Source organism: Elgaria multicarinata, chromosome 5 (assembly GCF_023053635.1).
Source record: "Elgaria multicarinata webbii isolate HBS135686 ecotype San Diego chromosome 5, rElgMul1.1.pri, whole genome shotgun sequence".
NCBI classification, from domain to species: Eukaryota; Metazoa; Chordata; class Lepidosauria; order Squamata; family Anguidae; genus Elgaria; species Elgaria multicarinata.
In genome coordinates this window covers 106,872,726-106,887,585 of record NC_086175.1, presented here as the reverse complement: position 1 = coordinate 106,887,585, position 14,860 = coordinate 106,872,726, and the positions used below count along the sequence as shown (strand labels likewise).

General features: G+C 43.4%; 1 protein-coding gene across 3 annotated transcripts in view; it reads right to left on the bottom strand.

Moving 5' to 3' along the window:
* Positions 1-14,860, bottom strand: part of DCLK1 (doublecortin like kinase 1) — a 247,536-nt gene that overhangs the window by 33,699 nt on the left and 198,977 nt on the right. For all 3 annotated transcript variants that reach the window (XM_063126961.1, XM_063126962.1, XM_063126964.1), the window contains one exon: positions 9,972-10,118. In XM_063126961.1, the coding sequence (XP_062983031.1) occupies positions 9,972-10,118 (147 nt within the window). The remainder of the gene's footprint in view (positions 1-9,971; positions 10,119-14,860) is intronic.

Below are 14,860 nucleotides of genomic sequence, written 5' to 3'. Positions count from 1 at the left end.
GTAATATAGGGGATAAAGGAGCTGAACTTGTACTCAAAGAACATTAAAGTTTAAACAGTAGCCAAAATATTTTGGTTGAATATAAAGCACAGTGTTCTAACTGTAAACATGATGCAGCCCTAAGCAGATTGCCTTAAGTCATAATAGCTATGGTGTCTATGGGCATCCATGTGCCAACAGAGTCTTCTCTTGGTGTCCACCAGGTTCCCTGCAACACCTGATTGTTTTATTTAAGTTATTTTTAATTTAAAAATAATAACTGGGAGGCTGGCATGCTGAAAAGTGAAGTTTTGACTTCCAGCACAATTTTTATGTAGTTTTGTGTTTCAAAATAGTGATTTTGTGTTTTGGAATGTCTGTGCTTAAGATCTTGGACAAGTTCATTTCATTTTAGTTTCACCATTTTTCCTTCTGGGAAATGAGTGTTTTGTGACTGACCATGCTCAACGTGGCATCCATTTTATGAATAGGCAAGCCCATTCCTTAAAATCTGCATACTTTAACCTATTTTTAAAAAACTTGATTTTTTAAAAAAAGTAGTTAACAAGATGCCTTTTATTTCTTTTTGCTTCTTTTACAGTTTTTAGCTTCTTGGAGCAATTACAAAGAGTGACATCTCCCATGCACTTTAAAAATGCATCTGAAAATGCCCTGGAAGTAGCAGTATGTCATGATTTTCATGTACCAGTGGGAGCAGCCATCTCTCCCCCCCCCCCCATACAATTACCAAGAAAGAGACAGGATGTCATGACGCCTTTCCACTTTGAGAGCATTTTAGACACATTTTAAAAGAACTGTAAAAAAAAGAAAATAAACTTTTTAAAAAGATGGCCTTCAAACAATTTTATATAATTCATGAGGAATGTGGATTCTGGAGCAGAATTAGGATGTATTCAGGAGCTGCAAATCAGGTTCTTCCCAGAATGTGCACGCCACACATTTTTCAAATCTCCTGTACCGTTTCAAGCCATAGGTTCTGATGATGCTCTGTGATGTAGCTTGGGTTATAGGGTTCTACTATGGATTGGATCTTGAGCAGGGAGGTGTCAGGTTAGACCAAGTTTCTTAGGAAGCAAGATGGAAAGACATCAGCACCAGAAAAAGGTCTGAATAGTCCTGGGGGATGGAAGTTAGACAGGGCTGGCTCATTGTTGCTCCAACAGAGCAAGACTGAGGTTTAAACACAAGTGTTTCTGGATTTAGTCTGGTCCTATCTCCATGGTGACTGAGGCTTAGTCTCTTAAAGGGTCCTGGCCTATTTTAGCAATGTCTGTGATTACATAGAACTGGCTGGGATATGCTAGTGTCCTCATGTCCTGTTTAGTCCTCATGGCTCGAGTCCTCAAAGTTTGAGGATGGTAATGGAACCTCTTCTGGACACAGGGGAGCTTTACCCCTGGAGTCTTTCTGAGAACTGGCTCCTGGGGAAGTGGAAGCCTTTTCAAAACTTTCTATAGTTGAGTGATCTCACTGAACAATTAAATCTGGAGCTTCCTTGGAGGACAAGGAATTTGGATCCTCTGAGGATGAGGGTTTGGGGTCCTGCTCCTGACTTCTCCCTAGGAAGGATGGCCTTCATGCCTCTTTTCTGAACATGCAGATTGGGTCATAGACTATTCATAACTATCATTCATTAAGGAAGAGCACTTTCAAGAAACATTTTAGTTTAGCTCGACTTGTTCTAAAAAGTTGAAGGATCTTTTAAGGTTACTCCTAGCTTGTCCATCACTTGTCCATTAGAGGTTGTCTATTGCTGAGACTGAAGGGTAGACAGGTTTTTATTTTCCCTGCTTATGACTTGCCTTAGGGATGAATACTGCTTTTAGCAGGCTGATGGACTTGATGCCATAAGGCACTTCCAATCCAATTATTCTACATTTCTATGACCATTGACAGCACTGGAAAAATGTACAAGATTTTTAACAGATTCCTGCATGACTCTCCATTTTTTTAGGACATCCCTTTGCTCATTAAATTGTGAGCTAGGCAGCCACCAAAACCCACTGAAATCAGTGAGGCAAAGAGAAAGAATGTTTCCTAATTTGTTTATACTAAAAATAAAACAAATTGCATGACAATAGAAGCACCTTCAAATGTGTATTCTGAGAAAATGTTTTAAATTTGGAGACCTAGTTCTGCCCCCATTTCAGTTGGCTTACAATGAGCTCTTAAAACTGGAAATTGTCTTCAGAAAGAACCAGCAATCTGGAGTTCTCCACACATTGGCTTTGACAGCCCAAAAATGCATATGGGCAGGGAAGAAGGATATTTAAAAGTGTAATTGCACCATTATTATTAAAAAAAACCTGAGTTCTTAAGTACATCTGGTTTAAGAAACTTCAAGAAAGTGTTGGGTGAAATGGCAGCAATAAATTATATTTCAGCAACATTTTTAAATCAGGGGCTTCAGCATTAGACATTTTAAAGTTGTTCTGACAGGGGCATATACAGCAAGCCTGGACTTCAATGGCTGAACCTACATTAGGAAGCATTTATTTATTTATTTATTACATTTTTATACCGCCCAATAGCCGAAGCTCTCGGCGGTTCACAAAAATTAAAACAACAAAAAACATCCAACAGGTTAAAAACACAATTACGAAATACAGTATAAAAAGCGCAACCAGGATAAAACCACACTGCAAAGTTGATTATAAGATTAAAATACAAAATTAAAACAGTAAAATTTAAATTTAAGTTAAAATTAAGTGTTAAAATACTGAGTGAATAAAAAGGTCTTCAGCTGGCGACGAAAGCAGTACAGTGTAGGCGCCAGGCGGACCTCTCTGGGGAGCTCGTTCCACAACCGGGGTGCCACAGCTGAGAAAGCTCTCCTCCTAGTAGCCACCTGCCTCACTTCCTTTGGCAGGGGCTCACGGAGAAGGGCCCCTGTAGATGATCTTAAGGTCTGGGTAGGTACATATGGGAAGAGGCGTTCCTTCAGATAACCTGGCCCCAAACCGTTTAGGGCTTTAAATGTCAATACCAGCACTTTGAATTGGACCCGGACCTGGACTGGCAGCCAATGAAGCTGGAAAAGGACTGGCGTAATGTGATCTCATCGGCCAGTCCCTGTTAGTAAACGGGCTGCCCTATTTTGTACCAGCTGAAGCTTCCGGACCGTTTTCAAAGGCAGCCCCACATATAAAGCATTGCAGTAATCCAAGCGAGAGGTTATCAGAGCATGGTTAACTGTAGCTAGGCTATCTCTGTCCAGATAAGGGCGTAGTTGGTATATCAACCTAAGCTGATAAAAGGTGCTCTTTGCCACTGAGTTCACCTGTGCCTCAAGTGACAGTTCTGGATCCAAGAACACCCCCAAACTACGGACCCGATCCTTTAGGGAGAGTGCAACCCCGTCCAGGACAGGGCAAACATCACCTCGCCGGACAGATGAACCACCCGCTAACAGTACCTCCGTCTTGTCTGGATTGAGTCTCAGTTTGTTAGCCCTCATCCAGTCCATTACCGTGCTCAGGCACTGGTTCAGAACAGTCACTGCCTCACCTGGGTTTGATGAAAAGGAAAGGTAGAGCTGGGTATCATCAGAATATTGATGACACCTCAGTCCACATCTCCGGATAACCTCCCCCAGCGGCTTCATGTATATGTTAAACAGCATAGGGGATAAGATAGAGCCCTGTGGAACCCCATGGCTTAGGAGCCACGGCACAGAGCAATAATCCCCCAGCACCACCTTCTGGAATCGGCCATCCAAGTAGGAGCGGAACCACTGCAACGCAGTACCTCCATCTCCCAGCTCAGACAACCTATCCAGAAGGATACCATGGTCGATGGTATCGAAGGCCGCTGAGAGGTCCAGGAGAACCAACAGGGTCGCACTCCCTCTGTCTCTCTCCCGACAGAGGTCATCCCACAGGGCGACCAAGGCAGTTTCCGTTCCAAAACCAGGCCTGAAACCCGATTGAAATGGATCTAGATAATCCGTTTCATTCAAGAGTGCCTGGAGTTGTCCTGCAACCACCCGCTCAAGCACCTTGCCCAGGAAAGGGATATTAGCCACCGGCCTGTAGTTGTTAACATCCTCCGGGTCCAGATTAGGCTTCTTCAGGAGTGGTCTAATTACCGCCTCTTTTAAAGAGGCTGGCACCACTCCCTCTCTCAAGGAGGCATTTACAACCTCCTGGACCCAGCCAGCGATCCCCTCATTTGATGTAATGAGCCACGAGGGGCAAGGGTCAAGCACACAGGTGGTCGACCGGACTTGGCCAAACACCTTGTCCACATCCTCGGGCCTCAATAACTGAAACTTATCCAATAAAACTGAACTGGACGGCGCTCTGAACGCCTCTACTAGTGGAGCTGCATTAAGTGTGGTGTCCAATTCATGACGAATCTGAGTGACTTTATCTTCAAAGTGCCGTGCAAACTTGTCACAGTGTGCTACCGAGGGTTCCACCATCTCTCGCCCTGGCCCAGAGTGTAACAGGCCGCGAACCACCCGGAAAAGCTCCACTGGACGACACTGAGAAGACGCAATGCTGGTGGAAAAGAACTGCCTCTTTGCCACCCTCACCGCCACAGAGTAGGCTCGATAGTGAGCTCTAACCCGTGTTCGATCAGACCCAGCACGAGTTTTCCTCCACCTGCGTTCTAGCCGTCTCCCCTCTTGCTTCATTGCCCTCAGCTCAGGTGTATACCAAGGAGCTGGCCGGGCTCTGCTCAGAGGGAGAGGACGCTTGGGCGCGATCATGTCAACCGCCCGAGTCATCTCTGTATTCCACAGAGCGACCTGGGCTTCGACAGGAGCACTGGCCATATCAGCAGGAAAATCCTCCAGAGCCCTCTGGAATCCATCGGAGTCCATTAGCCTCCGGGGGCGGACCATTTTAATAGGCCCCCCACCCTTGCAGAGGGGAAAGGCCGCCGAGAGTCTAAACCTCAGTAGGAAGTGATCCGACCAAGACAAGGGGGTAGATGTTAGTTCCCCCACTTCCAGATCACCATCCTCCTGCCCAGTCGAGAAAACCAGATCAAGCGTGTGTCCCTTTGCGTGTGTTGGGCCGATGACATGTTGAGACAGCCCCATGGTTGTCATGGCAGCCATGAAGTCCTGAGCCGCTCCGGATACAGCAGCCTCGGCATGAAAGTTGAGATCCCCCAGAACCACCATCCTGGGGGTCCTCAACACCTGGTCCGAGACAACCTCCGTCAGCTCAGGCAGGGAGACTGTGGGGCAGCGGGGTGGACGGTACACCAGCAGAATCCCTAATCTGTCTCGAGTACCCAACACACAGTACAAACACTCCAGACCAGCACTCGACTGAACAGGAAGCCTAGAGAGGGAGATTGTATTCCTATAGGCCACGGCAACCCCCCCCTCCCCAGCCCTCGAGTCTGTGCTGGTGCTGCACTGAGTACCCAGGAGGGCAAAGCTGGGTGAGAGCAACCCCACCCAGTTCACCCACCCAGGTCTCAGTGATGCATACCAGAAATAATCCCATACTGGGATTATTTCTTAAAAAATAATCCCAGCTATTTTTATTTTTTAAAAAAATCTAGTGTTACTGGGAATGGGTAGCTACGGAGAAAAGTGCTATAGAGCAAACAGCTTGGAATTTTTAATCATAATTTTAATAAGTTTATGAGAGGCCAATTAAGGGGGGCAATTCATTCTTTTGCTAGGATTTTTATCAAGAAAATATTTTCTCTGCTTAAATTCTCTACGAGTTTATTTTATTAAAAACCCAAACCAAAACACCTTCAGTTCCTTTCTGTAAACCTGAAAACATTGGGGTAGAGCCGCATCACTCCTTCCCCAATCCCCTAGCCAGTAAGAATGAAGACATAAATAAGACTACAACATGAAGCAGTAATATTTTAATTGCCTGCCCTGCCAAGAGCAAGGAATATAGATGATAATTTAAAGCTCATCTTACTCAGAAAGTAAGCTCTTTACAAGTTCTATTTTCCTTTAAGCCCTGAAGGGCAATTAAAGAGATGTGGATTAGTGCAAATTACCCACTATGTAGTGCTTTCACTGTTTTAACTAAGCAATAAAACTGTGTAATTGTACAACACTAATTGAATCCAGCTACACATAATTGTGTGCTACCATATGTATCCTATTACTCTAAAGACTGTCCATATTTTCTAAGCTGCTCTTGTGATCGCTGCAGATGGCATCAGTCAGAGAAGTTGTTCTCCTGGGCTTATTATATGGCTCTAAAGCTATCCCGTGATTTGACAAAATAATCATGTTAAATAGCAGCAATTATGAAAAAATGCTCCAATTAAAATGGGAAAGGCATGTCTTGCAGACACCACATGAAGTGAATGTAGAGGTGAAATACTACAGCCTTTCCATATGCGTAGTATTCCATACTATTAAGTCCCTTTCAGCTTGGGTCACTAAACAGCAAAAGAGCAAGTTGATTAATATCACATGTATTGGAATTTGATATTAATAACATGCAGAATAAATTAACAAAGAGATATGACCAAGTCAAAATAAGGTGCCTAATCAAAATAGTTTTAACAGTTTAGTAACCCAACATGTGTCAACTTGTGCCTTTATCGAGGTCAAAATCGTTCATATTTTTGAGTGTGACAGGATGGTTAACAAGTACACTCAAAGTCTGTATAAGTTAAGTGTGGTAACATATAATGTGAGGTAAAGTTTAGCTGTTGTTTTTCTTCCCCTTTCAACACAAATTTAGAGATGATGTCATGGTTTTAATCCACAAGAATGACTGAAATGAGGGATAGTAAATATCTAGATGAATAATGGGTCAAGTACTGAAGTGTGATGTTGTGTATGAGATCTCACACTATATTAAACCCTGTTTGGATGTCACGCTAAGCCACAGTTGTTAAGCATTTTGAGCTAAACATTATGGTGAACCATGACTTAGTGTGTCATGTGAACCATTCCTAACCATGGTGACTCTATAACCACAGTTTATACATGCTCACTAACCATTTGCTGCAAAAAGGTTAGTGGCCTAACCATGGCTTAATGTGTTGTCTGAACAGGCCCATAGAAACATTGGAGTAATCACTGCTTTTGGTTCAGAGGAAGAACAGAGCAAAGTGCTCCTTGCCTAGGGTGGCTATGTGTCATCTTTTACAGAGGGCAGTCCTCTATTTGGAGGGTTTCTGCCAAGGGATTGTCCTTTGTTTTGAAGGCCTCGGCTCTTTGAAGGGCTGTCCAGTCCAAATCCAGTATAAAGATAACAAAGATAACCACTAGAAGGAAGACCTGGGCCTTGAAGTTGCCCTTCAACACTTAGCACCTGGACAGCAAGGCTCACAGGTGACCTGGCCACAGTCTTCCACACAATGTTGAGAGGTACTGAATGTCTATTTAAATTCAAATAATTGTTTCTAAATTTGCATCTATCCATATAAATTAGGGTAAGCAAAATTTATGTAACTTGGCACCCTCTCTTTTGGTGATTCACAAGTTGCTGCCCTATTTCAGTGCTCATCCTTTAAACAATGGAGGTAGGAACTTCCAGCCCATTGAGCAGTGGAGGCTGGTGGCTACAATGTCAATGGAAAGCTTCACACCTTGGATAGCTCATTTAGAGCTCTGACTGAAACCCAGAGCAGATTCACTGCCCCACGGACATCGGAGACACCAGCCTCCACCACCATTGAGCCTCCCCTGCATATAGCCTCCCTCCCAATAATTAGCACAACAGTTAGCCTCAGAAAAAGGTTCATTCTTTCATCTTTGGTGGAAAGTTTAACAGTACAGGAGTTTTTGAAACAAGATTGCTAATTATTGTCAGGAATTTCTTCCTGTTAGACTACTGGTAAGTGCTAAAGCTTTCTCATCGTTTTGAACATGATGACCCTGGATTCTTGTAGAAAGGCTTTCTTAAGCAATTGTATAGAGCTTCAAAATCAGGTATAGCACATAATTGGAAGTCTCCAAAGCAACCAGCAAAGCAGCAGTGGGTTGATAGAATTTGGGAGGAAGCTTAAACCCTCCTCTTCTGAACTGGCATTGTCCTGATCCAAATCAGGGCTGTGTGTGCTTGCACTGAGGTAAATAAGCCAGTCATGCTTAGCTCTGCTGACGTATTTCCCTGAACTCAGAAAAAGCTTGTCTTTATACAAACTAATTTGATTCTAGCCTCGGAGAACTACTCTGAACGTGGATGTCAAGGAGGGGATGTGAAGCCAATATTTCTGCCCATGTATGCACCCCTCCCCCAAATCAATGAAACGGGTGAGGGGGTAAAGTTTCCCATAATGAGCTTGAGGAAATTTTTGAATGCCAGATTCATCTCCTTCTGTTTCAGGTCAGACCCAGTATCTTATATCTAGTACTCCCACGACCACATACACTGCAGTGGGAGAAACCCCATGGAATGCCAGTTCACATGCTACATTTCTGTATATAACTTTTGTTCCAGTAGATGATTGGGAAGACATTATGTGCAGACAGTTAACATGTGTGAACTGGTCTCATACAGATATCTAATACTGTGATTTTAAGGGACCTCTTTGGAAGTATGTCCATTTGAAATTAGTGGACCTATTTCCATGCGATGTTTTTAGGATTGGAATGTAGGCAGCAGTATTATTTTAGCTAGTATCCCTTTTGTTTCTGGTTGTTTTGCTGCTGTTTTTAAAAAGATGGCAGCCCAATTCAGTGAATGCAAAACATGCACACTAGCTTTTAGAGTGCAATACCAATAAACTTGCCATTGATAGATGCTTAGAAAACTTCAGCAAGCTCTCATATATTTTTGTCTCTCATATATTTTAAACAGACAAAAATACCATGCACATGTCTTTTGCGTGCAAGTGTCTTAAGAGGAAAATATATCGATATTCTTTTTTTTAAACACAAATAACAGGACAGAACTATTGCATGTGGATTGGACTGCAAAAAATATACCAGCAAAATAAAAAAATGCAATTGCTCATGATAGGCTAAGAAGAGCTATTTTAAGATGTGAAAATCATCCAAGGGATGGGCAGGTGCGGGTGAGAGGGAAGCTGCAGGCCAGCTGCTGCTGTTCAACTCTCGGAAACTTGGAATACAAAAGCATTGTAAGCGTTTTCCCATGAGACCATCTCTGGCACTGTAGGAAACAAGATTCTAATGAATCTTGACATGTGATTGCTAAGGCTTATATATGCAGCAGAGCACTACAACTAACGTTAAGACTTCTATGTGGCAAGGGGTGCATTGTGGAAAGGTTATTATTTAAAATATTAGTTCCATACTGCAACTAAACCTAAATGCAATAATCTCGGCCACCAGCCTTTTTCCTCAGGAAGAGGGGCTGACAAGGTTCCTTACCTGCATGTTCCTTTTGTTTTAAAGTTGGACCCAACCCCATCACTCTACAGAACTGGGTTTAAACAAAAAAGTGCCACTATCACATCTTGTTTCATCCTCTGCCTCTCTTCTAATCTGATATGCTTCATAGCAAGCTGGGTGAGAAAGAAGCCTGCATAGACCCTGTTCAGACAACACACTAAGCCATGGTGGTTAAGCATTTTGATCTAGACATTATGGCTTTGTGTGTCATGTGAATCATGACTTAGCATGTTGTGCGAACCATTCCTAACCCCGGTGACTACATAACCATGGTTTAAACATGCTCACTAACCATTTGCTGCAAAACAGTTAGAAGCCTAACCATGGCTTAGCATGTTGTCTGAACTGGCTCATAAGAAAAATTATAGCAACGTCATAGTCTGTGCCATACTTGTGAATGTATGAAGATGTAAAGTTTAGTCCTTGCAGAATGAATCTACATTGGAGTCATTAGGAAGGGACAGGCAACCAAGTTTCTTGATGCCTTCATCCATACTAACCTGCCTGCACTTGAGATCAGTACTGGACCCCCTGCATGTGTGTGCACCCACCTGTCAAAACAATTAGGTTGGCAAGCATGAGAGATACAGCCATTTCTGACCATTGTTTGTGGAATTCTATTCCAAGTATACAGAAATGTCTAAAATGCATGGAATAGTCTACTTACCAGTAGATTCTCAGGCTTGATATCCCTATGAACAATGTTCAAGCTATGAAGATATTTGATGGCACTTGCCAGATTGTATAGCATCCCACTGGCATCCCGCTCTGTATATTTATTTGTGGAGGTAATGGCATCAAAAAGGTCTCCCCCCTGAAATAAAGCAAGTGTCACATTCTAGTAAGATGGAGCAGAGTATTGATGTGATTCCAGAGACATTTTGTAATATTATTTTCTTTGAGGAGCACAAAAAGGTCATCAAGATTGGAGTAGGAGTCATTTTCTATAGGTTATTTTCAATCCACTGTAAAGAAACTGATGTCCTTAGATCCTTACTGCTTCCTTGACTCTTGAAAAGCTTTAATTTTAAGCTTTCAAGCTAAGCTATCTATTTTTTTCTTCTCATCCCATTGTTGATATTTGGGACAGCATGTTTAAATAGACACACCAATCTATTGGGTGTGTGTGTGTGGATGAAATCTACCAGCAACATTACCTGGATCTTTCTGTAAGGACCAACTAAAGAGTCAGGGAAGTGAGCAAGCTTTCAAGTTCATCTGAATTCTCCTTCAGGCTGGATGTTAAACCAAACCAAACCAGTAGCAACAATAAAAAAAAACACAGAGAGGCAGGGAGGTGGGCATGACTAAGAGTACAGGTTTACACTTTAGTACAGTCCTGAGGTGTCTGATTAAGCTGTGTCTAGTGCAAAAATATTTCAGGTTGCTGCAAAGTATCCTGGGATTAAAAAGAACCCAAATATTTTTCCTTGGAAACTGTGAGAAGACACATTATTTGTAGCTATCTAAAACACTTGGGTCCCTTGTGAGGCACAGAGCAATAGTCAAAGAGAATGTGATAGACCTTGTGTTAGCAATAATAAAGACTATCACATTTTTCTTCACTTCTTTTCCTTCCATGTTCTGATTATGCCCTCCCACCCCTCCACGCCCTGCTGGTTATCATTACATGCAGTGGAGGCTGGTGGCTTTGATGTCAATGGGGCCAGTGAATCCTTTTTTGAGTTTCAGACAGAATTCTAAAGGAGCTATCCAAGGTCCTTTAGAGTTCTGACTGAAACCTGGAGTGGATTCACTGCCCCACTGAAATCGGAGCCACTAGCCTCCACTGACTACAAGAACACTACAAGCATACTTGCTGCAACTTCACATTCAACCCTTAAGTGCCTTTTTGTGTGCCATCTATCAGCCAGAGAACCAAGGGCCACTGAGAGGTTGCAGCTCCTGCTTCACAGGAAGAATGTCATGGCAAGTGGGAGACTAACATGCCTCCGTACATCAGCCAGAGAGGGAGCAGCTGCGCAGAGTTCACTTAACCCCTCCCTGACAGAAGTTCTCTGGCCTCACCCATCGGCTAGTGTACCAAGGGCTCCACCACCTGCCTCCCAGGATAAACTTCATGGCAAGGCCCCATACAATGGCCTCATACATTGGCCAGAGAAAGAACAACCACAGGAAGAACTCCTATATGAACTTTGAAACTAAGAACTATTGCCTGAATTTTGCTTTTTTCCTCCTCCTTCCCAATCCCTTTTCCTTTTGTGTGATTTCTTTTAGATTGTAAGCCTGAGGGCAGGGATTGCAACCTGTGCGAGCCACTCTGACAATCTTTTTTGGCTGAAAAGTGGGGTAAACATTCTGTAAATAAATAAAAGTCAGAATACTAGGTTTCTGAGTAAAAAAGAAAAGACATTGGATTGGATCCAAACTTAAGTCATGCTTAGTGTAGTCTCATTGAAATCAACAAGACCTAAGTTAGTTATGACCAACATAAGTCCCATTGATTCTAATAGGGTTGCCCTAAACATGACTCAGCCTGGATCCAATCCAATATTATTAATGAAGCAAAACCTTCATCCCGATCCTCAAATGGTTTTTCTTCCCCAAGAACTTTTTGACTGCCATCTAATCAGTTGATGCAGCTACAAACTGAGCCACAACCAAATAGAAAACAAACTGAAAAGTATCCATTATTTAGGGTGGCCATGTGAAAAGGAGGACAGGACTCCTGTATCTTCAATACAGCTGTATTGAAAAGAGAATTTCAGCAGTTGTCATTTGTATGCATGCAGCACCTGGTGAAATTCCCTCTTCATCACAACAGTTAAAGCTACAAGAACTATACTATAGAGGCCAGATGCAAAAGTGGGCAGGGCTCCTGCAGCTTTAATTGTGGCGATGAAGAGAGAATTCCACCAGGTGCTGCATGCATACAAATGACACCTGCTGAAATTTCCTCTTCATCACAACTGTTAATGATACAGGAGCCCTGCCCTCCTTTCCATATGGTCATCCTACATTATCACTGGATAATCAGGAGCCAAAATTACATCCACTGACCTGTATCAACTATGGCATCCAAATCATTATGGATATGATGAATTTTATCAGCAAAGTGTCATGCAAATTCATCACAGCAGGCTATTGAGTGGTCCACCCCTTCTCCTTACAGGACAGAGCATAACAGGCCTATGACCACCTGAAAAAGCTCTGCTAGGCCACTCTGTGTCATGCCCCTACTTGAGGAGCTGTCTTCAGAGGAAGAGCTAGAAGCCACAGAGCATCCCACACCTGAGCCACAGGAGCCTGAGCCCTTGGGGGAGGTAGTTGCATGGCCATCCCTGTCCAGAGAAAGGGACTCTGCGTCTGAGGCAGAGGCTGAGCAACCTCCTGATCCTCAGGAGCGTTGTAACTCACGCAACAGGCTAGTAGGGCTCCTCTGTGAAGGAGTGCTCATCTGCAGAAAAGGTCTTCTCAGGAGAACGTGACTCCTGAAAAGAGAGCTCTGATTCCCGCAGCTGAGCTCTGGGTGGGGTCCAGCAGGCTTTGGGCTTAAAAGCCTTTACTAGAAACTAGCCAGCTTTGGAACAACTTGGTCCATCCTGCCTTTGACCTTGTCTCCTGAACCATGCCTGTGATTGATGCCCTGGTTCCTGATCTTTTAGACTGCCTAATGACTCTGTTTCTGGACTGTGTAAAGTACCTGACTGTTTTACTGTGTTTGACCTCTTGTTTGTTATCCTGACCACGCCTGCTAACTGTTCCTCTTGTCCGCCTGACTGCCTGTGATCTGACCTGTGTCTGGATTTTAACTCCAGCTGTCATAACCTGAACCCCTTGGGCTAACCACCTGTGCGCTTGACTGTTTTCTAACTCCACTATGTTTAGAGTGTGCTACAGACAAAGCAGGACACTCTTGGTAGCTGCACTCATTGCCATGGAGTAGGCTTTCAAATGAGCTCTAGCCCATGCTTAGTCAGACTCATTCTGAGTTTTCCATCAACATTTCTGTACTTGATGTCACACTTGTTTCATCACCTGCAGTGCCCTAGAAAACCAGGGGCTCATTTGGTGCTACTCCATGAGAAACAACACCCACAAGTGATTGTGGCAACAGCCTGAGCTATTCCTCCATTCCATAGATCAACCAAGGCTTTGACAGAATCACCTGCTGAGATGACAGAAAAATCCACAAGAAAACCATCCAGATCCATCAATACCATCTTAATTGGCCCTCCAATCCTGCAATGGCTTTGAGTCCCAGCAAGTTTAAACCCCACCAGATAGTGATCAGTCCATGACAGCAGAACTGTAGAAAGTTCCTCCATCCTCAGATCACCATGATTCTACCCTACACAGAAACCAGATCCAAAGTGTGCCCTATTGAATTAGTGGGGCCAGAAATTAATTGGGACAGACCTATGGTTGCCATGGAGCCGATGAAGTCCTGAGCCACTTCCAACAAGATGGCCTTAGCATGCACGTTGAAGTCCCACAGCAAACAAGCTGTGGAGACTCCAGCACAAGACACAAGACTACCTTGGCTAGCTCAGAAAGGGAACATGGTGAGCAGTACACTAACAGAATCCCTATTCTGTCCCAGACACCCATCTTCAGATACACACACCTGAAGACTTTGGGATGGGGCACCTGGACAGGAGGACAGAATTATGATAGTGGGTTGACCTGCTCTTGCCTGCTGCAACACGGAGAACCCAGATGGGCAAGGGTGGGAGAGATTTACTCCCCCAGTCCCCTCCAACTAGGTCTCTGCAATACAGGCCAGATCAGTAAGCTCATCCAGGATCAAATCCCGGATGACAGTTGTTTTCCCATTCAGTCATTCAGCAGCAGTGCCTTCAACCCGAGGGAGGGGGTGTCATTAGGGATACTCAGGCTGCCTGATATTGGAACAGCCTCTTGCACTCTAGTTTTCCCAGGAGTTGCCAGTCAATTGGATTTTTTTTTAGTACACAGAAAAGTCATCTGGCTTTTGCCAGTAATAATAACAATAATAAGGAGGGAAGGAAGGAAAGAATGAAAGTATTTTTAAGTTGAACATAGAAATTTGGATGAAGTCCTTACAGAGTTAACTTTACTGGTAACTCTGTAACATAATTCAATGTTTTACTTTTACTTCACGCTTCTCAAACTTTGACAATTTCTGTCTTCCTAATTCACATAACAGATCACCTGCTATTACTAAGATATTATAGAGGGTGGTGCAAGGATGCTATTTCAGTTTTATCATCAAACCCCCCCCCCCCCCATCCGCACTTTCCTGGAATCAAGACAGACTAGCTGCAATATCTGAATGTACTTCTTTTTTTAAAAAAATGGGAAAACCAAACCTTATCACCTAGAAGCATAATGCACTGAAACCCAGAAGTACGTTAAACAATTATTTATTTACTAGCTTCCAACATAAATGCTGTAACATTCTTTTTCTCATGTGAAATTGAAATTAGATCCTTCGAACAGCAGGAGGAAACCCTATAATAAATCATGCTTGTTAAAATAACTAAACCAGTGCTGGGCTTGAATAATAATTTGGTCTCACTATGTACAATGGCAGCTTGCCAGCAACCACGTCCT